Here is a 22,889-nt window from a genome sequence, read left to right as displayed (position 1 = left end):
TAGCATCTTTCTTTATCTCTTGTGCTTGCGTGATTGCTCGTACTGAGCAACACAATATTCTTCTCTGTCTTTGAGTGCCGATACGCCGTGTTGCTTCTCTTTTCGAGTTCGCGCCTACCTACGCTTGTCTGTCTGTGTGCACGAGTGCTGGCGTATTTCATTTTTTTTTTCTCCGGGAGGGAGGGAAGTGGGGTAAGCAACTTGCGAGCTGAGAAGCGAAGCAAAGCAGCGGCGGGAGGGCCTTTATCTCGGCACTTCGTGCGCCCAAACGCCGCACCTCTTGTGCCGCTGCTGTTGGCGCCACCTTGTGTCTCTCACAGACCCGCTCTGTCTTCATCCTCTCCTCCGCTGTTCAGCGCGTGCATGTGTGTCTGAGTCCGTCTCTAGCTCGCTCCGCTTCGGTTTGTTTCTTCTTTCTGAGGTCGCTCGCCACCCCGCGACTCGCCGTCGATCCCCTCTCCCCCTCCCCCACTTCCCTCTCTCTCCCCTGCACAGCTGTGGCTTATGCTGAGCGTGGTGCTCACGCTGACTGACTGCACACGCGCAGAACCTGAGCGGAGACAGACACGAGCATTATGCACCACGTGCGCAGCCGCAGAACTACGAAGCACAATTTAAAACAACACAACACACATGCACACAGAGACACGGGCACCGACACGTATTTTATTTCCTTTCCCTGCTTACCTCGGCGCGCTGCTTTTGCCTCGCTGCAGCAATTTTCGGATTCTTCTCTGGGGTCGTCGTCCACGCAGACTCCTTGTCTGTCTGTCCCTCTCTCTATGTGCGTGTACGCACCAAGATCGACGCGCAGCCCACACATTGAAGCACAAGTGCAGAGTTTCAAAACGGGTCAGGTGAGACGCTGCAATGGCTCCTGCCACAGCCAGTGCAATTCTCGCCAGGGCCGGTCATGAGCCCCCGGTGAGCGCGAGGGAGGTGTGGAAGACGACCGCGATGAAGTACGTCTACCGCTTCGTGCCCGTCTCGCGGTGGCACCGCCTCCTGACCCCAACGATCATCCTCAGTGACGGCATCGCCGGCTTCATCGTTGGCGTCATGATTGTGCCGACATGCCTTTCGTGGTCCAGTCTGGCCGGTCTGCCGTTCTCGTGCGGTCTCATCGCGGCCCTCGTCGCCTCCTTTTCGTACGGCACGTTTGGCCAGTGCGCGTCGCTGTCGATCGGGCCGGTGGCGGAGATCACGACGCTGCTCATTTCTATCCCGGGCATCCCGCTCGCGGAGCGCAAGGACACATTCCAGAGCCTCGGTGTGCAGGTGGGGATTGTGAGCATGGTGCTTAGCTTTGTGGACTGCGGCACTGTCATAAAGACGATCTTCGCGAAGGCCGTCGGCGACGGCTACACGTGCGCCGCGGCGCTGCTGGCCATCTCGGCCCAGCTGAAGGTGATGTTCAATGTCGTGCCAGAGGACAAGGGCTACGGAAATTTCATCAACACCCTCATCACGCTCGGGACTCGGATGTCCGCGAAGAGCCTCTACTGCTTTGTGATCTTTATGGTGTACTGCACATACCTGATCCAGATCAAGAAAGCCGGACTGCCCCTCTGGATCCCACACCAGCTCATCGTCGTCGTCGTTTCCACACTTGTGACGTGGGGCTTCCGGCTGGACCAGCTCCTGGACCTGGCGATCGTGCGCGACATTCCGGCCGTCCTGAGCTGGCCGCGCTTTCCACCAATGAACAATCTCATCGGGCTGGGGCCGTACACGCTGACCATCACCGTGATCATCTTCGTGCAGATGTACGTGGTGGCGCAGCGGGTGATGCCAAATATTGACCCCAACACAGAGCTCTTCGCTGGCGGCATCACCAACCTGCTTGTGAACCTCATGTCTGGCATGCCGGTGTCGAACTCGTTTAGCTGTTCCTCTGTGCTGATTGAGCAGAAAGTGCACACGCCGCTGACTGCCTACGCGACCGGCGCGGTCGTGCTAATCACAGTTCTGTTCCTCACCAGGCTTGGTGTCTTCTACTACCTCCCGAAGCAGGCGCTGGCCGCGATCGTCGTCTCGAGTGTGTGGCGCCTCGTGAACTTTTCGGGGCCGGTGCAGCTGTGGCGCTACAGCCGTAAGGACGCCGGCGTGTGGGTGCTGACGTTTCTGCTGACCCTGATCGGCGGCATTACAATCGGTGTGCTGAGTGGAATTGCGTTCTCTCTCATCTTGGTGGTGCTTCGCATTGCCCGGCCGCGCGCGGTGAGCGTTGGATTTAACATGCAGACGTTCCGCTACGGAGACATCCGCAAGGACCCGGAGCTGCTCGTGTACCCGAACATCCTGATGTGGCGCTTCGACGCCCCTCTGTATTTCATCAACATCGGCTACTTCCAGGAGCGTCTCATCGCTGCCATCGCCGCGGAAGTGCGCCCCATCGACGTTGTTATAGTCACCTGTGGAAAAGTGGTCGACATCGACGCGGCGGCGCTGGCGTCACTGCCTTTCATCCTCGACTACACCTCGAAGTCTGACCCGACTCGACCACGGCGCATCATCCTGACGGATATCCACGGACGGCTGGAGAAGGTTCTCCTCGCCTCGGCAGCACTGCCTATCTACGTGCCGGAGGAGTACGACCGCATCTCGATCGAGCAGATCACGGCCTCTGGTAAGTTTCCTGTCGTCTTCAAGAAGCTGGAGGAGGCGATCGCATTTGGGCAACGGTGCATATCGGAGCGCTATGGCAATGTGGACACCGCACCGTACCCCAACGTGTCCTTCTTGACAGACGTCGTGATGGAGGCGGCACGGCTGCCGACAGGGGACGGCTGCGTGCCGTCCTTCCTATCGCTGTTGGAGGCGGAGAACGCCACCCCAGCCGCGGCGGGCGGCACCACAGCAGCAGCGGCAGCGCCGTTGAGCTCGAACTCACCACACATTGTGGTGACAGCGCCCGGCGAGGCATCGCGTGGGCCCAGCCGAGCGGAGGGTGCGCAAGGCAAGACAGCGCGCGCCGAGGCCTCCATTTCCTCACCGCGGCTGCCACGCAACAGCGCCACGACCTCCGCGGATTTACCGAGGCCGAGCGTGGACGATGACGACGACGACGACGTCGACGATGGAGACCCACCACAGCAGCAGCAGGACAGCCTTGTGCGTCACCTTGCCACGCTAAAGAAGCTCTCCACATACTCGCCCGATCGCGAGCTTGTCGGCGTGCTGGGTGTCATTCGCCATGGCGAGGTGACGCCGAAACAGAAGAAGAAGCTGCTCTTCAGCGACCCGACTCTGCTGCGGCTAGCCTTCCAAGGGCGCGACGTGCGCCGGACGAAGCGCAGCGTCGATGAGCTGACGGAGTTCTTTGCTGTGGTGGAGCGGCTGCTCTTGGAGACGCCAGCCTCAAATATGAGCTCTGCGGGGTCCGCGGACATGCTGGATGCTGCGTTCCTTGGCACTACCAGCCCCTTGACAGGCCGAATCTCCGCATCCACGGCAGAGAGCTGGGCGCGCGTCTTGTCCATTGTCCGAAGCCGCCCGGATGGGCTCAAGATCCAGGTCAAGGCGCGTGTGACGTCCACCTCGGGTACCGTTTCGTTTGCCGAGAGCGAGCGGACCTCCCCTCAGAGGCACGTACACTACGGCGGTAGTGCATGGTGGAAAGTCGGCGGCAGCGCACCGAGTCGCCATAGCAGCGGAAGCGGTAGCGCTGACGAGGAGTGGGGCGAGCCGGCGGTGGGCCTTCTCGTGGTGAAGTGGGGCGGTGTACTGACCAAGTCCGGGATCTTGCAGGCGCATGTGATGGGCGAGAAGTTGTTTGCACGCTTCTACGCAGCAGGAGACCTGCCACTGCGTCGCCTAGTTCAGTTCACGCGTCACCCGCTAGTGACGGCGTCCGACGAGAACCGGGTGGTGAACACGGCGCTTGTCGTGGCCAATGCCCTCACGCAGACCTCTGGCGCCACTCTGCACCGCTGCGACATTGTGCTCAATGATGGCCTCACCAAGACGCTGGGGCCAGTTGCGAAGCGTCTCCTCCAGGAGGAGTACCGATACTTCGAGTCGCTGCTCCACATCGAGTCCGCCGCAGCGGCACGGCATTTCTTTCACATCCCAGGCTTCCGCCAGCTACTGTCCATCCCGCCGCGAGATAGCCTTCGTGGCTGGGTGGGCAGCGAGCATGACGACGGCCATGCTGACAGTGACGGGAGCGACAACGGGGCGGCGCACATGTTCAGCCAGACGGTCAGCAAGAACTCTGAGAACGACAAGGCACCGGAGATGAGCGGTCGTCCTCCGCCGTCTTCGTGCCGCCGCAGCAAACGGACTGCATGTGAAGGAAATCCGCGCAGCACTCAGTTTAACGGCGCACAGGATGTCACGCACGGCAGCCGTGCCTTTTTGATGCCGGAGCAGCAGCAGCAGCAGCAGCAGCAGCAGCAAAACTACAACTGCCATCGGCAGGACGAGTTCTACACCCCGTATCAGGTTCTGCAGGAGCTGGAAGAGCTCATGACGATCTTGTCCACGCTGGAGTTTCCGGTACACCTCGCCAAGGTGCCACTGAGCAACCACGAGACGCTGCAGGAGCTGCAGCGTCGCTACGAGGCGATGCTGAAAAACTTCGAGGGTGCTAAGCGCCGGATTCGAAGCAGCTATAAGCACTCCGTGCATATGATGAGCTCTGGTGCATCCCAGACACCCGCCTCGCCGGGGGCGAGGAACTTGAGGCCGGCGGGGCCAGCAGGACTCGATGAGGACCCGGAGCAGCAGATGCTTCTGGAGGCGATGGAGGAGACCGGTGGCTCGTCCGACGAGGACGGGTTCGATGCACAGCTGGTGGGGGACACTGAACTGGATCCCGACTTGCCGCCGCGGCGCGACCCCTCAGCGGCTGGTGGGTCGCTGGCAACAGCGAGGCCGTCGCATCTCACGATGCCCACCTCGAGCAGTGGACGCCCAGTTGAACCCGGGCAAGGCCGGGGCAATCACAGCCGCTGCCCTGTGCCCGCGCAGCAGCGAACAACGAGCGGCAGCGGCAACGGCGGCCAGACGCAGCCGAGGCTGCTTCATGCGGGTTCTGGGCCCTTCCACACTCCTTCTGGGCACGACCGTGGTCGCGGGAGTAATGGCCGCGGCCCACCAGGCGCTGCCACGCGCTTCGATGTGAGCGACGTGTCGAAGCTGCGAGACTATGGCTCCTACGACGTGGCGTACAATCTTCCTCTTGTGCTACAGCTGCACGCGTCTGTGCAGGAGCCGGCAGCGGCGTTTCAGCTGCGCCGCTTCGCTCGTGCCCTGCAGCGCTTCTCTGAGATCACCGAGTACCTGTCGCGCATCGGCGAGAATGTGCTGGTTGGGATCAACAGCAGCAAGCGCTTTATTATCGGCTCGCTGGTCAGTGATGGGCTGCTGCGGCGGCTGCACAACGACTTCCAGGACTTGGCCATGGCTGATGAGGAGCGCGGCGCGCAAGAGCTGCTGCTCAAGGCGCAGGCGCAGTACATGGCGGAGAACGGCGGCGTCGAGCACGATGTGCGCTACATGATTGGCCTGTGTTCGCGTCTCCCGTGCTGGCCAAAGAAGAAGAGGAGTAGGGCGGACGAACATGGCGGGTCTGCCTGGAGAAACGACATCTGGGCGCGAGAGACGCCGCAGGAGCGCGAGTTTAGGCTTCGCGTTCCCTTCATCTCTCTCCCTAGGCAAGAGGCGTGGACGCGTGCCGCGGCAGCCGACTTCGAGAGGTGCACACGTCTGTACTTCACCTCTTATCTCCACGTCGAAGGCGTGCTGCAGTGCCTCTTCGAGAGCGCCACAGTCGAGGGCTTCAGCCGACCCAGCAAAGAGGAGATGGAGGCGACCCACCAGCTCTACATGCGCCACCTCATCTTCAAGATTTTCCGTCGCCGCAACGTGAGCTATACCGACGCGGAGGTGGCGGCAGCTATGCGTCGTCTGCACTTACTCTTCCGCTCAGATGTGGACTACGACAAGCAGCAGCGCGAGCTGCGCCTCGGACTCGCCGCCATCTACCACGCAATGTACTACGTCTCGATGGAGGTTTATCTCTCTCTCGGGGACGCCGATGAGGCGCAGGCGACCATCGTAGAGGACTTCCCGCTCTTCCACCTGGGCCGCGCTGGTGGCGGTGATGAGGACGGTGACAGCCCAAGTGCAGCCGGCACAGCAGCCAACACAGCAGCCGGCGGCGGAAACAGCGAGGACGGAGAAGAGCTGGTGGAGACAATGGCGCCGACTGGCGCGCCGTCGGCGGCTGGCGGCGGCACGGGGCTAACGGTGACAGACCCTTCGAGCCCACTTATACTCTCCTTCGCGCCGAGCGGTCGCACCAGCTGTGTGAGCAGCGATCCGGCGTCGTACTTCACCGCTGCGGGCGGCAGAAACGCAGCTGCTTTTTCGACTGCATCTGGCGGAAAGTCCGCGGAGACGCTCGCCGGCTTCGCTCGCAGCCCCTTGTACGTGCAGCATCTTGTCCCCGTGTCCAACGAACCGGACACGACGGTGACATCCGCCGCGGATGGCAGCGGCTCGGCGGCATTGGTGACATCGCCGCTCTCACCCTCTGACGCACCTGGGCAGGCCGCCGCCGGCAGCGGGGTAGAGTCGGACTCTGGTGAAGACGGAACACGAAACCACATGCACAGACGCGTCACCAACGCGTCGACGCTTGCTCTAGCACCGCCGCCGCAGCGCGAGCCGAAGACGCGATCTCGATCCATGACGGCGGTGCCGACAAACACAAAGGACCCGGTCAAGGAGGCAACAGTTCTCATGACGCCAGAGGCCGGGCGTCGGACGGCAATGGTGCAAGAGATGAAGCACCGCGTCTCGAACGTGACACCGATGCGGCGCATTCACGAGGGGTTGAGCCTGAACGACTTTGTGCTCCTCGTGAAGGAGGTGGAGAGCGCCGTACACTCACAGACAGCCTCGTCTTCCTCGGCACATTAGACGTGCATGCATATGCGTGTTGTGGCTGGTTGTTCGCCGACGTGCAAAGGCGAGAGCGAAGGCGCAGGTCAGGAGGGAGGGCGACTAAGGTCTGTGCCGTGTTCGGGTCATGTCGTTGTGGCGCATGCGCGTCTTCTGCAGGAAAGCTTCTCGCGTTTGTGCTCGATGAGTGCTTGCGTAGGGCGACCGCATCGTCTCCAGTGCGTGGGTGCGTGTGAATGTGTGAGGGGGGAAGTCGCAGCCTCCGCAGAGAAACGAGCGCTGAGCCCTAGCCGACACGCCGCGGTGACATCCAAGATGGACGGAGCAGGGTGGACAGCGGCATTCCCGATATCACTTTGGTACACGACAACGGCACTCGTGGGCTCAAAACCACCTCATACACTCTCGAGCGGCTCTGAGGTGGCTTCCATCGAGTAGACGAACACACAGCTCAGAGCTCAAGGGCGATGATGATTCTCGTCATCTTCATGGCCGGGCCCACCTTACGCGTTTGGTACAGACGCCTACTGGGTGAGCCTTGCACGGGTGCAAGCCACGCGCGCCCGTGGCTTGGGAGATGAGGCGTTGGTGCGTGAACTGTCAAAGTCGCGCGGGGGCCGTCTCCACACGAAAATAAAAACGAAAAACAAAAGCAAAACAAGGCCGTCTGCATGCGTGATGCTTGACAAGAAGCCACCACGTGCGTGTGCCTGATCAGCTGTTCAGTTTACACCAACACCACCCACGCGGTTGCCGGCTCCTCTTTGCCCTCCCCCCGCGCGTCTCGCTGTCTCGCAGCTCTTTCTTGGTGGGCTGCACTCGCCTTTCCTCCTCTTCGGCGTGCACCACAACAAAACACGTCGTTTTCTCCCTGCTTCATTCCCCCAACCCTACTCGCAGAGGAGGGGGCAGCTCACCAGTTGCCATTTGGTTCCGTCGATCCTGCGTCCGTTGTCTTTGTCGTTGTCGCTGAGTTTTGTGTGCGGCTGCGGGCAAGCAAGGAAACAAGAAGACTAGTGCATGTCTTATTGTTCTTTCTCCTGCACTTCTTTACACCTGCTCTTGGCACGCGCAGCTACCGTCGTAGTGCTGTGGTGCTTCTGACGCGAGCGCAGCCGGGCTCTTGCATCTCTGTAGCTTCGCCTAAGAGGCGGCGCAGGCACACACACACACACACACACACAAGCACGAGACACTACGCGCGCGCTGTTTGTGTGCGTCTATGGCTCATTCCTTTGCGCCTCATCGATGGTGCGCGCTGCCGCCCGTGCCGAAGCTATCTTGCATCTCCTCTGGCTCTATGCTCGTTTTCAGCTCTCATGGTGATGATGATTTTCGATGTGTGACCGCTTCCTATGCCGCCGCTGCACCCCCCTCCCCTCCCCCTCCTCTCTATTTCTGCAGACTGACGTGTGCTTGCTCGCAGTGGCACATCCTCACTCGTTGTTCTTGTCTTTTGTGTGCTGCTGCTTTCATTATACTTCTGGTGTCTCTACGCTTGTCGCACAACTGCCCCGCGCGGTGCGTGTGTGTGTGCGCGTGGGGGAGGGGGAGGTGATCCGAGCACTGCGCGTGCTCTTTCACTCTTTCTCCGCCTGATCGCACTATCACCACCCGAATTACGCCTCGCGCGTTGTGCTGCGTCTGTGCTTCGTCTCCTCCGTCCCTTCCCGAAAGGCGCGCGCGTACGTGCGCGCAACTCTCCGTGTTGTCCTGCCCGCCGCTGTGTCTCTTCCGCTCTTACCGATCGTTCCATTCCGCGTCTTTCTCCGACGCGAAAAGCAGCAGCAACGGCACTGCACGGCGCTGCACACCATTCACCGCTGACGGAGTGCATGGGCACTCCGTCATTCAACATCTTTCACCCTTGCTTTACCCTCCCGCTTCTTCTCCGTTTTCTTTCTCCCGTGCTGCCTGTTTTCGCTTGCGGTTCCACTTCGCTGCCGGTCTCGGCGCTGACGCGTCAAGCGCACACAACGCATCAACAGGTCACGCTGCTGTGAAGGCACCTGCACACACCTGCACACAGACATACATACACGTGCATATACGACCGTCTGTGCGAGCGAGGGAGCACACACACACACACAAAGGAGGCACTCCGGCAGCAGTGGGTATTCGGTGCACACGCCATCAAGCACATCCCTTCTCCGCCATCGCTCGTACAAGGCACCTCCTCGCTCCTTCCGGGTTTCTCCCCTAGCAACACTTCGTTATTTTTCCTTGCTGGTGTTGTTTAAATACATCCTCCTTTCCCCTGCTGACTTTATCTATCTGCCTGCCTCACCGTCTCTGTGCCACCGCTCTGCTGCCGTTGATACTGGGCGCTTCGTCTTCTTGCAGCTGCCCTCCCTCTGCCTGTCTGTTTCTGGCGGCTCGCTAGAAACACGTGCGTGCGCGATCTTGTGCCGTATCAAAGGCCGCTTGGCCAGCTTGAAATGTTCTACAGTCTCTTCCGCCGCCCCTACACCGCGCGCAGCGTACCAGCAACTTTAGGTTGTCATGCGAGCGGAGAAAGCGGCACCACGGCGGCGCCGGCAGGGGCAAACGACTCGCGCAACGGCAATGCGGGCCCGAGCCCGCTCACCCCGAGTGGGGCAGCAGCAACGAATGCCCCGCCGCACCCGAACGGCAGCGCTGCATCGCCTGTGGCCCAAGGTGGTGATCGTCGCGTCTTTGAAGGCGAGGAGCGTCTGCTCGGGCACCTGCACGCGCCACGACAGTACCCGCTAGACCCAGAGAAAGATGCCGATGCGCTCGTCCTGCTGTCACAGCAGTACTCCATCACCTCCGTGGTTATCACCCACTACCGCGTCAAGGAGAGTTACGTGGAGTACGTTATCGAGTGCGTGCGCGGCCACGACGCCTGGCGCGTCTATCGGCGATATCAGCAGTTCAAGGCGCTTGACCACGATCTTAAGCAGATCTGCAGCAGCCGGCACGGGTCAAGCCACGGGGCCTACGGTGTCGTGCCGGTACTTCCGGGCAGCCACTGGATGGATGTGACGAACCAGAGCCCGGAGCTGGTCGAACAGCGGCGCCGTTACCTAGAGATCTACCTCCAGCAGCTGCTCGTGCCGAGGAATCTCTTCTACGTGGCTCGCACCCAGCTTTACGACTTTCTGCACGACGGCGAGGTGCCCACGCACCTGAAGCTCACTGGCATTCAGCCGCTCCTGGGGCTAATCAGCACGCACACTGACCTTGTGAACGACGAGGACGACGATGACGCGGTTCTTCGCGAGCTGCAGGAGACGCAGTCCCGTCAACAGAAGCAGTATCTCCGCGCTGCTGAAAGGGCGGCGACGGTTGTGTCAGGAATCGCGACTGATGCAGCCCTTCCGCTTCTCAGGGCGAGCGGCTCTTTCCCTGCGGTCCCAACTGATTGCGCGAGTCACGCAGGAGCCGCCGCGGCCGCAAGTTCTCCTGTGGCCCCCGGTAGCGGAAGAGTGGAGGCGGGAAGTCTGGAGGCCACAGCCGCCACAACCAGGACAACATCGTCAATGCCCAGCAGCGCCGCTACCTTCGCCACGAACAGGGAGCCGTCGAAGACACTCGCCACGAGAGGGGTGTGCACAGGCACTCAGACAACCGGCGCGGCCGTCGTGGATGAGGCGGGCGATGACGGGGAAGCGAACGGTGCAGAGGGGCGATCCGACTGCGTGGACAACACGAGCAAGATGAGGCTGACGACGAAGTCTGCGCACAGCCGCGTAGGTGGGGCTGCGTTTACAGCGGCAGATCCCATGCAGGCGGGCTTCTCAGATGAGCGGCTGCCCCCAGCGTCGGCGAACTGCGCGCAGTGCAACGCCGAGTTTACCTCCTTCCTGTACCCGCGCCGGTGCTTTTTCTGCCTGGTCCAGTTCTGCTCTGCTTGCCTGCAGCAGCTGCCAGTGCTTGAAAGCGCGTCGTCGCCGGGGCGCGCATTGGCCACGACCACGGGTCGCAGCGACCCCGTGCATTTCCTGGTGCAGGAAACAACACCGTTATCTACACACGCAAAGGCTGCCGGGAGCACGGTTCCCGCCTGCCTTCAGTGTGCGGAGAACTACAGTCGCCGTCTCGACCGCTGTAGCACCGCTCCTGGTGGCGGCGCCTACAGGGGCATGCAGTCAACGCTCAGTACGCTGGCCCAGCAAGGCCCGCCGGCGCCATCGGGCCGTCCCTCGCAGTCGTCCCCTGTGGTGGGCTTATCGCCGGCCACCAGCACGCGCAGCTGCGTTGGAGAGGAGCGCAGCCCGGTGATAGTGCACCAGCGCGTGACCAACCCCGCATCACCCATCCCGCACCCCTCGCTCTCGTCGCCTGGGGGCGCCTTACCCGGCCGAAGTGGCACCCCGTCACCTGTCGGCTTCCAGGACTTTCAACTACTCACTGTCATTGGGCGGGGCACATTCGGAAAGGTGCTCAAGGTCCAGATGCGCGCAACGCACAAGGTGTACGCCATGAAGATCATGAACAAGGCGACCGTGTACCGGCGGTGCATGACATCCTACATGAAGGAGGAAAAGGCCATCTTGACAAGCTTACAACCGAGCCCGTACATTGTGCGCTGCCACTACGCGTTCCAAACAGAGTACTACCTCGTCTTTGTCCTTGACTACCTTCCCGGTGGCGAGCTGTACGACTACATCTACCCCAAACTCTGCCTTTCACCCGAGGCAGCGTGCATCTACGCGGCAGAGCTTGTCCTGGCGCTGGAGTGCTTGCACCGCCAGGATGTGGTGCACCGCGACTTGAAGCCAGAGAATGTTGTGCTGACGGCGGATGGACACATCTGCTTGACGGACTTTGGCCTTGCCCGCCGCGCATTCTCGCGCAGCCGCCGGCGCAGCTTCGTCGGCAGCCCCGAGTACGTGGCGCCGGAGACGATCCAGGGCCAGGTGCAGACGGCTGCCGTGGACTGGTGGAGCTTTGGGGTAATGCTGTACGAAATGCTGGCTGGCAGAACTCCGTTCCACGCGCGAAACAACAATACGGTCTACGACAACGTTCTTCACAAGGAGCTAGCACTGCCGGTGCTGCGTGCCGACAACGGCACAGGCGCTGCTGCGGCTTCGGCGTCGCAGCCCGGCGTAGCCAAGGGGGCGCCCACGTTCAGAGGCTTTTCCCCGGAGGCGGTGTCGCTGTTGACGGGTCTGCTTGCTCGAGATCCGTCGACGCGACTGCAGGATGCGAGCGCGATCAAGCGGCACCCCTTCTTTCACGGCCTCAACTGGGAGGACTTGCGGCGCCGCCGCGTGCCGGCCCCCTGCATCCCGGGTGACATGCGTGACAACGACGTGCGACACTTCAAGCGCGAATTTGTGTCGGAGTGGGCCTCAGTGCCGCCGCTCACCAACATGACGCGGGCCTCCATAGAGGCACTCACGAAATGCTTCGATAACTTCCCGCTGAGCCGCACTGCCGCGCCTGCCGGGTTCGCACTGGTGGGTAACGCCAATACCATGCCCACTTCCTCCGCAACCGCCACCACGTCGCTCGCCTCTCATTCACTGCAACAGGTGCATGGTGACACGTGCACCTCGTCCCTATCGCTGACATTGCCGCCGTCTGAGCACGTCACTGACGATCAGAGGCTTCGTGAGCCGGTGCGCTTCTTTCATTCCATGGCGGAGGCGCAGCGGAGCTTCCACGGCACGTGGCACGTCGTCTCTATCGAGGTGCACGCTGTGGATGACGGCAGGGTCATCTTTCCGTGGGGTGGCGATGTGTCAGGGGTTCTCGTGTACACTACTGGCGGTCGCTTCAGTCTGCAGCTGACGTCGAGTGCTCGGCGCCCCGTTGGCCCGGTGCAGCGCGTGACGCAGCTGTCAAAGGAGGACTTGTGCGACACGTACTGCTCCTACGTGGCAAGCTTTGGCCGCTTCCACCTCTTTCCATCCTCGACGGACGACGGCTGCGGCGTCGTGCGGCACTTCTCGGAGGGCAACCTGTGCCCGAACTTGATGCTCGCCAATACCGTTTTCCAGTACCGCATGCATACCGAACCACTGCATCCGTCGGCCACCAATGGAGAGTCAGAGTACAAGGGCAGCGGCAAGCACGCCGACACCGCCTCGTCCACCGCCGCCGCGGTGACCTGGGCTCGCAGGTCGAGCACGACAGACGCGCAGGACGGCAGCGGTGGCGGCGCCAGCGGTAACCGCGGACGCGTCGGCGAAGGCGGGTCTCTCGGCGGCTCAGAGGACGAGGAGGGTGAGGCGGGGAGGGGCAGCAACAGGATTGCCATCGTCGGGGATGCCGGCCACCGACATGACAGAGACGCTGCGGCTGCCACAACGCAGCCGCCACCCTCGCCGCCGCCTCTGGAGCGCCGCATCATGCTACGCCTCTCGACCCGGCCACAGCGCGCCCTGGAGCAGGACTTTCTCGCCTTCACCTCTCTTGTCTTTGAGAAGGTGCCGTAGCGGTGGACGTGTGCCGGCTAGATGCCTTTGCGTAGGCGAACGGCGCTGATGCCTGTCTGACAAGTCCCTCCTCCGAGTTCGCTCCGCCCCGTCTCACCGTTCTGCCTCACTTTCCTGCTGTCCGGATGTCTCGTGTTGCTTCTCTCTTTCTCCCCTTCGACCAGAACGTTTTTTTTTCTTCGTGCCGTCTTCTCCAACGCCTGTCCTGTGTGTCTGTGTGTCCTTCTCCCTGCCCGTGTCTCGCTGCTTCTCGTCCGTTGTGGCGATTGACGGGTGTGCACGCCAGTGCCGGGGGCGAGTCACGCATCAGCAGATACCGGACGCACGGAAAGGGTACCGTAGAGTATCACAAAGAGACACGGACACGGACAGAGCAGCAGCTGCCACCGTCCTCCCACGTGCGGCATTCCTCCGCGCTTGGCACGTGGAGGAATGCGCTGCTTTCACATCCCTTCTTTGCAGTGGGTGGCCATGCGCACATCCGATAGAATGCGTGCTGCTCTCTCTGTGTCGCGGAGGTCGATTACGGGCCACCTCTCCCTCCAAGCCGATGGGCAGTACGGCCGTTGACTGCACCCATGCAGCCTTCTATGCCTCTCTCTCTTTCTTGTCGACAATGCCGCCATCGCCGCCACACACGCTGCGCCCCCCCCCCGTCTCTCCATGTCTTTTTCTTTCTCCTCTCCGACTGCGCATACGCATACCCTTTCCTCCTCTTGGTATATTGCGACCACAGCACCGCAAAGATGAGCTTACTTGCCGTTCAAGCTGACTAGACCGTCGGCTATCGAGAAGTCGGCAGGCCGTCTTCGCGCACAAGAAGGAACACAGGCACGGCCGCAGTCTCGTACAGTGCAAACTGCCAGCGAGACTGGACGAGGAGAAGCTCTGCACAGCTGCCGTGGCCAAGCACAAGACGAAGACGAACACAATACGCGAGAACGTGCAAGGCATGTTGCCCGAGGGACCTCTGATCTTCCTCTTCTACCGTCTGTTTCGCACTTTTCCCTCTCGAACTCCCGGGGATGGGTGGAAGAGCTTCCGTCTTACAGGCACACACACACACACACACACACATACAGGCGCGAACGCGCGCTTCGATAGCTTCCTGCGGCTGCCATCCCCGCTCAAGCATCCAGGCGCAGCTGCGGCTGCTTTTTGTTGGGGGTGAGGTGGGGGAAAGATGTATGATTCCCATGAGGTTTGCTGAGTTGCGCCTCCTTTGTGCCTTCACGCTTCACCGACATTCTTCCCCCCTATACGCGCCCTTTCCTCGGTGTCGGTGTCGAGCGCGTTCACGGCATGCTCAGCCTTTGAAGGCTTTCTTCTCCGCTTTCCGTCCTTGTCCTTCGATGCGCTGTGCCTCGCCTTCCCCTCTCGCCCGTCTCGCACACATCCGGTTTTGTTTTTGCAGGCATCACTGCTGAAGAAGAAGAGAGCCACACCTCTGGTCTCCTGAGACGCACGCAGAGGTACATGCAGACACGGAAAAAAAGGCGTGAGCTACGCGTCAGTAATGTGCGCCCAGCTAGTGCTCGCCGTCGTCGTGGACGGGGTTGCTCTAGTCTGGCAGTCCGTCACCGCCTCACCGTTTCAGTGCGCATGCGGAAACAGACGTGCTGTTTTCTGAGATGCGCGCATGCCAACCTCTTCTTCGATCATCACCGCAGCAGGCGGATGGCTCAGGGCTCTTCCGATAATCTCCCATTGAGTCCGACATCCCCACGGATGCCGCTTCTTTCAGGTGCTTGTGCTTTTGAGGGGAAGGCGACGAGGAGCGGTGGTGGTGGTAGTGGATGGAGGTGGGCTCGGTGCGCCTGAACAGAGCCGCGAAACTCTCCATTGTGCAAGGTAGTATGGAGATGGTTGCGCTGGACATGCTCGTGAAGAACAATGCTGAGGCGCCTCTTATTAAATTGACGATTGTGACAACTTTCTCGCTCTACCTTTTCTTTTTTTTCTCTGCTCTCCCTTTCTCGGTGCATCTCTGCATATGTTGCACTGCCACCATGGGCAGCGGGGGAAGGAACAGCATACCCCACCTCATCAGCCGAATACAGCCTTGGGCGGCTGCTCGCCATAGCGGGTGCCGTACAGGAACCGAGAAGCAGGAAACGAGAGCGACACAACATCAGGCCCACGCTTGCCGCTCTTCAAACTCTCACTGCGTCTGCCTCTCCCTCTCTCTCTCGCTAGTTACGATGCATCGACTCTCTGCCGGCGGTCCGGCGCGCGCGTGGTGTGGTGCGCGTATCATCTGGCGCTCGCATGCTGTGACGGCGTCATCCACTGCTGCAGTTGCACTGCCCGCCGGCTTCATCTTATTCACACCACCACCATCGATGAGACCGCCGTTAGCAATGCAATGCGCTCTGCGCCACTGTTCCACGAAGCTGCCGTCGTCGGGGCAGCCGCAACAGTGCCCAACCTCTTCGGCGACTGTGTGCGATAATGGTGTGGTCACGTACGCGCCGTGGGAGGTGCGGGCGATGGTGCTGCCGCTCTTACCGACCGAAGTAGTATCCGCAGAGCACGGTGTTGCCACGCGAACAGGCACGAGGGAGCTCTGGAATCGGCCAGCCTACGTGCAGCAGCAACTCCCCCGCACTTTGCGGCAGTTTCTCGAACGTGAATACCGTTCGAAAGATCGCGCACATGGCAGTCAGCCTTCAGTGGGGACACCACAGCATGGCGAGCAGTCTGCGTTGACGCAGTACATGCTTTGCCACTTCCCTGAGGAGGTCGTGCTGCTGCCCAGCGGGCACCTCGCCCTGCGCGTGCCGCATGCCCCGGTCGCACCTTGCGAAGCGTCGACTTCTGGAGTGGGCGCTACGCCGACAAGCACCAATACACCGCTTGCTAGCGACGATGCCGCATTGCCTAGCACTGGGAGCACTGCCACACCTCTCGACGGCTCTAAAGCAGCGGGGCCCTTTCCAGCGGCCCCGGCACAGCAGGCCTCTGCTTCCAATACAGCGCCACCTCCGCCGCAGCATTCGCTAGGCTCGAGCGCCTCAAAGCCTCACGCGTCGCGGTGCACCGCCGCGACACATGCGGACAGAATTGCTCCACCGCCTCCACCTATGCCACAGGGCAATAGCTGGCGCTACAGCGGCGGCGGCAAAGTCGCAACTGTGGCCGGTGGTGGGCTGGTGGCGCCACGAGCTCGTTTTGTTGGTGCAGATGCTTCCAATGCGTTCCCAGGTCTCACGGATGCAGAGCCGGCAGAGGCGAGCGAGCCAGAGGCCGGCACCCCTTTACCTCTGAGATCGACGCTGCAGGTAATGGAGGCTCTTGCGCCGTATATCCCCACCTTTTTCGTCCCCATCGAGGCTATTGAGCCCACGTTACCGAGTGAGATACAACGGCTGTACGCCGAGACCACCTTTCGCTTTTACCTGAAGCGGTTCAGGCATTACATTGACATGCGCCCTTCGCACAACTCACTGGAGATTCGGCTGAAGCCCGATTTTGATCATCCGCGGCGCGGGTATGCCGACGCGCGCTTCACGGTTGGCGGCTTCAGCGGCGTGGACGGTATGCAGAGCGGTGCGCAGCCGCTGCGCCGTCCACCGCGGAACTCAGAGGCGAATCTAATTGGCTTGGTGGCGCCGCAGGTGCCAAAGGAGTACACCGCGCTGGCGGACGTCCTGCAGGACATTGCCCCCATCATCTCACGTCACCCCGCTTTCGATCCCCGGCTCGGGGTGACTGGGCTGCTCGGCAAGTACCCGGAGTACTTCCAAATGTCGCAAGGAAAGCTGCGTGCGCGTCCGTACCGCGTCGCGCCCAACTCGCTCGACGACCGGGACGCCTCGACGTCTCCGCTGCCAAGCATCTTCACCAAGGTGTTGGCGGTCGTGACCGAGGCGGCGGTGGGGAAGGACTATGGCGTCGCGGAGGAGAAGGCGTCGGCGGCTGTGTCGACCGGCCGCCTTTACAGCCTCCTCACGCAGGCGGAAAAGGCGCAGGTGAAGACGCAGTGCCGCTCCTTTCCGACGTTTCTGCGCATGCATGGCAAGGAGATCGTCGTATCAACGGATAAGATGAAGGTGTACAGGTTCTTGCCGGAGTATGAGGCGTGCGTGGACACTCTGATGGATGAGCGGCTGCGGATGAACTCGCTACGGCCGGACGATCCGGTGCTGAAGATCCCGACAGAGATAGCGCCGGAGTCGAACGCAGACTGGGCCGTGCGGGAGCTGTATGATGCGCTGCCTCTCATGCAGTGCGCAGAGTTGGATGAGGTGCTGAGCTTGGTCCCACCGGCGGTCCGCGATGCCCTGCCACGCGATTTGGCAGCCGTGCAGGCTGTGTTGGACAGCTACCCCGAGTACTTCACCACCTGGCCCTACCCTGACAGCTACCCCGAGTACTTCACCACCTGGCCCTACCCTGACGACCCCTCCGTTGTCGTGGTGCAGCGCGCGAAAGTGGAGCAGCCCAACTTGGAGAAGGCCGACATCGTGCGGATGGTGCTGCCGCTGATCCCGCAAGGTGGGACGACGCTGGCGTCGCTGCGCACCCGCGTGCCGCTGGCGCTGCAGCGGTACTTCTCCCGCCACGGCACGGTGGCGACGCTCAGCGCCATGACGGATGTCCTCGCCATCTCTGGCGACCGCATTGTGAGGCTAGTGTAGCGCGTCGTGTCGGAGAAGAGTAAGAAGGCCGGCGTGGCTTGCATTTGGCATGTCCACCGCGGCGCGTGCGGACACAGCGGGAGGGGGGGCCTCTTATCGTACAGGCGTGCTTCTGCAGGGCGATTGAGGGGACGCACACACACACACACACACACACACACACACATCACGGCGGCGGCGGGAGTTCAAGTGGCCGAGGAGCGGCTTGGGCCAAGTAATGAACGCGTCGGCACGCTTTTCTTTTCCCTCTTTGCTCACAGCGGGCCTGATGATGCCGGCCACCTTCAGCGCTCGCGTAAAAGGTGTGTGCCTCTTCTAAGCTCAGATGTGCACCGCTTTCCGGTTATTTGATTACGAGGGGCCATCGACAAGGAACGCGCACGCGCGAGGCAACCAGCAACGCAAAGTCAAACCTATCCATGAAGGCAGATGCGCTTGTGCCTGTGCATGCGTGTGTGGGCACCAGTGAAAGCGATTAGCGTGCCAGGAAAGGGGAGTGTGGTGGGGATTCGAAGGGGCAGGAGGGAAGGGCGATGGCTTGATACAGGATCGCGGTGCGCTGCACGTGCTCCTCACTACTCCCAGCACTGTCGCCCCTTGTTGCCCTCCTTTGCTCACATCTGAGTTCTGTCTGTCTCTTGTGCCTCGCCTGCCCATCACTCTGCGCTTTTCTCTTCCTTTCGGCACCGCCTGCCCGTGCATCATGGAGCGATGGCACGCACAAGCGTGCGTATGCACACGCACACATGCGCATCATATCTTCGTCGTCGTCGTCTTTCCTCTGGAACGCACATCGAGCTCAGCCATGATTCGCAAGAAGGTACTTAGCATCGGCAACAACTCCGCGACCCTTCTCGTGCAGGACACGGAGGCGGGCGGGGCGTTGCGCGTGCTGCGCCGCATGAATGTGGCCGGATGGGCCGCCGAGGAGGTGAGCGCGGCAGTTCGGATGTACGAGGAGCTGCAGAAGCGCCGCCTGCGGGGCTTTGTGCCGATCCACACCGTCCTCATTCAGAGCTCCTTTCTCAGTGTCGTCGCTTCATACGCCTCGGAGGGCGACGTCACGACCTTGATTGAGGAGGAAGAGCACAACTCGCTCGAAGAGGCCAGCGTGCTGCGGTGGCTCTGCGCGTGCGCGCTGGCGATTCGGCAGCTGCACTTGCACAATCTCTTCTTCCCGGGACTTACAGGCGATCGTCTTTTTCTGGACCACCACACAGGTGGTACGGCAAACCTCCTCCTAGGCGTGCCGCTGCCCCTCCCGGTCTACTATTCGCAGCTGCAAGAGCGTAAGAAGAGCGGCCTGCGCGTAGAGCTCGACTATCCACCCGAGGTTCTCGCGGCAGCTGCGGCACATCCCAACGGCAGCGGCGAAGCCGCGAACCACAGCGCCAGGAGTGGCAGCGGCTATCACCCCACACTGAGCGACGTCTGGTGTCTGGGCCGACTCGGCGTGGTGCTACTCACGGCAAAGGGTACAAACATGGCGCGACGCTCGGGCACCGCACGCCAGCTTCTCTCTCGCATGATGGCAGACGAGCCAGCGACGCGACCGTCGATGGAGAGCGTTGTCCAGTCACTAGTTGCCTTGGCTGGCGCCGTCAGCTTGGGCCAGCCTCCATGGCCCTCACACCAGGCCACTGCCCCTTCTACCATCTCTGCGCACGTCGCGTCCGCAAGCTCGGCTCCTGCCATGTCGAGTAGACAGCCGCACATCGCCGCATCTGGAAGCGCTGGCGGGAGTGCTGCGATCGTAGTGCAGTCGGCAGCTGCCGAAAACCGTAGCGCCGGCGGAGGGGCGCCCAAGGCCCAGTGCACGACGAAGGGTGCCTCGCACGGGTGCGCCTCCAGTCCACCACCAAGCTCCACCACGTCCTCGACTCCGCCCGATGTGCCGTCCACTCGCGTACATAATAGTCAGCGCCACTCGGCCGGGACACCTGCCACCGTAGAACACTCGTCACCGCCACCACCGATGTCGGCACCCACCCCGCACCTCGACCACCCCGGGCGTCTCACGCACGCGCCGGACGACAGCTGGCATCGCCGTGCAGGGGAGAAGTTTGAGCTGCTGCAGCGCATGAATGCGAGTCCGCCGAAGCAGCACGCCTTCATCGGAGGTGGCGAGACACCGCAAGGGACTTCACGCGGCGAGCACGGTCATCACCGCCTTCGCAGGTCGACAAGCAACCTCCTCAACACGAAGTCGCCCAGCCCGCGACGCAACAGCCGAGGTGGCCTCATTGACCACAACACGCGCGTGCTAGACGAGATTTTCGCGGAGCAAGGGGAGCTGCTGCGGAAAGCTGGGATATGGCACCTGTCGCCGCGGCGGCGTATGGACGATGCCAAGCAGTTTCAACGAGAAACGCTACGGCAGCTGAGGCTGGAGACGGCAGCGCGCCAACAGGAGATGCGAAAGCACTTCACTGAGTGGCAGCGGCAGAACAATCAGCGGCTCACCGACGCCAACAACGTGGATGTGATCGACCAGGACGGCATCGTCATCGTCGCTCCTCGCCCCGCCCCACCACACGAGTTTCTCCCAGTCGCCACGGCCGCGCCTGCCGCTGAGGAGGAGGAGATGGACACTAGTGTGGAGCCCCCGAAGTCGAGGACTCAGTTCACGGAGGACGCTCAGAGTGACGCGTCGGCTTGCCAGACACCACTGCCCGCCTCACCGCCACCACCAAACTCGGCTTCACGGCCGGCAACACCGCGTACCAAAACGCCAGCCGGCGGCAGCACCCCGGCGGCCGCGGTCAACGCGTATTCCACTCGGTACAGTGGAAACATGCCGCGACCTTCGCACACATCCCTGTCGACACAGGAGGCGTATGGTGCACGTGGGGCCGGATTCTCTGCGCTGCCGCTGCGCGGTGCCACTTCCCCACGTCTGCCGCCGCCGCCGCCGGACCCCGTGCAGCCGTACCCTCTTCGGAGTAGCGACTCCTCTGGACAGGTCACCAGCCCGTCGAACGACAGCGATGAGCGCCCCATGCACAGCGCCGACGGCGGCGGCCGCTCGGCGTTGAAGAGCTCGACGGATGTGGGCACCCTCTCCGCTGTTGAGTGGACGATTGACGGCATCCGCAGCACCCTGCGTATGCTGCTGCGGAACCGCAACCTCTACGGCGAGACCATGCAGGAGGTGGCGCTGTTTATCAGTCAGCCGGAGGAGGCTCGGCTGGCGGCGCGCGCGAATGAGATTTTCATGAAGCGACTGCGCAAGTTGCTCCGGGATGACGCGCTCTTCTTCGGCGCGGTGCCGCTCTGTGCGCAACTGGCGGCACTGGAAGGACTCGACCACACCCTGCGCGGTTCCTCCAGCGGCCTCCCTTCTCGGCAGAGGTATTAGCCAGTGATGCAGACATAGCGGAGGGGGAGGGGGTGATATGCGCCCAGCATCCACGGCGCAGACCGCTCTCTCTCTTTCGCTCACGCGCCTCCCTGTAGTTCTTGGTGTGCCGGAGTCTCATGCTGCCGCACGCAGATGCGCGCCCTGCATACTTATCGCACCCCACACGCCCACACTCCCATGTACTGGCATGCACGTCAGCCTCTCCTCTACGGATTCTTTCTCTACAGACGTTGCCGCATTTCTGCTTCCTTTCCCTTGTCAGTTCCGGGGTTGTTTCCTCGTGGGCTGATTACAAGGCTGCACGGATTTCCGATTCGTCGCTGCTTGATTTTGCACGACGCCACTGCCGGCGGCTGCGCTGCTTCCGCCGTGAGCGTAGTGCGTATATCGGTGCATGTATGCCTGGCTGTGTGGCTGCACCTGCTGAGAAGTCGAGAGCACACCTATTCGTTGTCGGGCACTCTCTACGCTTGTTCGACACCGTCCGCTGGACGCGCAGACGCGTTTCCCTCCTCTCCGTTCCGGTCCCACCGCCCCTCCCCGGAACCGGCCAGCAGCCCTTCCTGCCCGTTTTGCGGTTTCAGCCAAACGAAAGAATGTGTGTTGTGTTATTTTTCCTTTTTTTGTATCTCTCTCTCTCTGTGTGCCTGTCCGTCCGTCTGTCTCTCTGGGCTCTGCCCCTCCTCTCTCCTCCATTTCCCGCTGTATGATGGCTTCTCGCGCCAACCGTCAGTTGTGTAGGGTGTAAGATGTGTGCGTGTGTTGTCCCTTCCTTCATCTGCCACGCCCAAACGGCTACATGCGTGCAACCTCCTCCTTTGCTTCGCTTCTCTGTGTTCGCGTGCGTTTCCACATGTTGATTTCTTCTTTATTACATTTTTTTTTTGTTGTTGGTTGGTTGATGGTGTCGACGCGTCGGTATGCGCACATGTGCATGTGCGCTTTCCGTGTAGGCGGTGGGATGCATGTCGGCCCCTTTATCTCTGCCTCTCCGGCCACCTGCGCGCCATCTGTGGTCTCTGGTGGACCTTTCTTCTCTCTTGTGTCCAATGCCTCCGTCACCTCCGTCTCTCTGCCCCGTCTCGCTCCTTTCTCGCTGACACCTTTCCTTTGTATCGCTTATTTATTTCCGTCCGTGTCGGCTCCTCTCGTGTCCTCTCTCTCGCTCTCCGTCACACAAAACAGCGCGTGCTTGCACATGACCTGGACGTGCGATACCGCCTCGGAAGAGTACATGCGCACCGGAAAGGGCTCGAAAAGAAAACATAAGCGATCACACAACGAGCAGACGAAAAAAAAGGACGCCCTGCCACACTTGCAGAATGGCAGTGAACATGCGCAACTGCATAGACACCTTGGGGTGATGTAGAAGAACGCGCCTGCTGCTCTCTTCCCCCCTCCCCCGAGATGCATGTGGGCACTTGGGTTGCGCGTGCGCTGCGACGCCTATCGCGCGCGCGGTCTCATGAGTGAGCGGCATCGTCTCCTCGTTCCTCTCCCCGTTGGAGGCGCTATGCGAAGCGAGCTCACAAACGCGTCATACGGCGGCGGAGAGGAGAGAGGGAC

At 61.6% G+C, this 22,889-nt stretch overlaps 4 protein-coding genes across 4 annotated transcripts; all 4 read left to right on the top strand.

The window, feature by feature from the left end:
- Positions 1 to 870: 870 nt before the first annotated feature.
- On the top strand, positions 871 to 6,930 carry LDBPK_281810 (sulfate transporter-like protein; the record flags this gene model as incomplete). The annotated part of the gene is made up of 1 exon (XM_003862232.1): positions 871 to 6,930. The coding sequence occupies one exon, from the start codon at positions 871 to 873 to the stop codon at positions 6,928 to 6,930; it is 6,060 nt and encodes a 2,019-aa protein (XP_003862280.1).
- Positions 6,931 to 9,350: 2,420 nt separating this feature from the next.
- LDBPK_281800 (zinc finger protein kinase-like) lies at positions 9,351 to 13,322 on the top strand (the record flags this gene model as incomplete). Its single annotated transcript, XM_003862231.1, has 1 exon — positions 9,351 to 13,322. The coding sequence occupies one exon, from the start codon at positions 9,351 to 9,353 to the stop codon at positions 13,320 to 13,322; it is 3,972 nt and encodes a 1,323-aa protein (XP_003862279.1).
- Positions 13,323 to 15,682: 2,360 nt separating this feature from the next.
- LDBPK_281790 (hypothetical protein, conserved) lies at positions 15,683 to 17,962 on the top strand (the record flags this gene model as incomplete). Its single annotated transcript, XM_003862230.1, has 1 exon — positions 15,683 to 17,962. One exon carries the CDS (start codon positions 15,683 to 15,685, stop codon positions 17,960 to 17,962), a length of 2,280 nt encoding a protein of 759 aa, XP_003862278.1.
- An 805-nt stretch (positions 17,963 to 18,767) lies between these two features.
- Positions 18,768 to 21,320, top strand: LDBPK_281780 (hypothetical protein, conserved; the record flags this gene model as incomplete). Its single annotated transcript, XM_003862229.1, has 1 exon — positions 18,768 to 21,320. One exon carries the CDS (start codon positions 18,768 to 18,770, stop codon positions 21,318 to 21,320), a length of 2,553 nt encoding a protein of 850 aa, XP_003862277.1.
- Positions 21,321 to 22,889: the final 1,569 nt, after the last annotated feature.

Source organism: Leishmania donovani, chromosome 28 (genome assembly GCF_000227135.1).
Source record: "Leishmania donovani BPK282A1 complete genome, chromosome 28".
NCBI lineage: Eukaryota > Euglenozoa > Kinetoplastea > Trypanosomatida > Trypanosomatidae > Leishmania > Leishmania donovani.
Note: the sequence above shows the minus strand (reverse complement) of the source record. Positions and strands in the feature narration are given on the sequence as shown.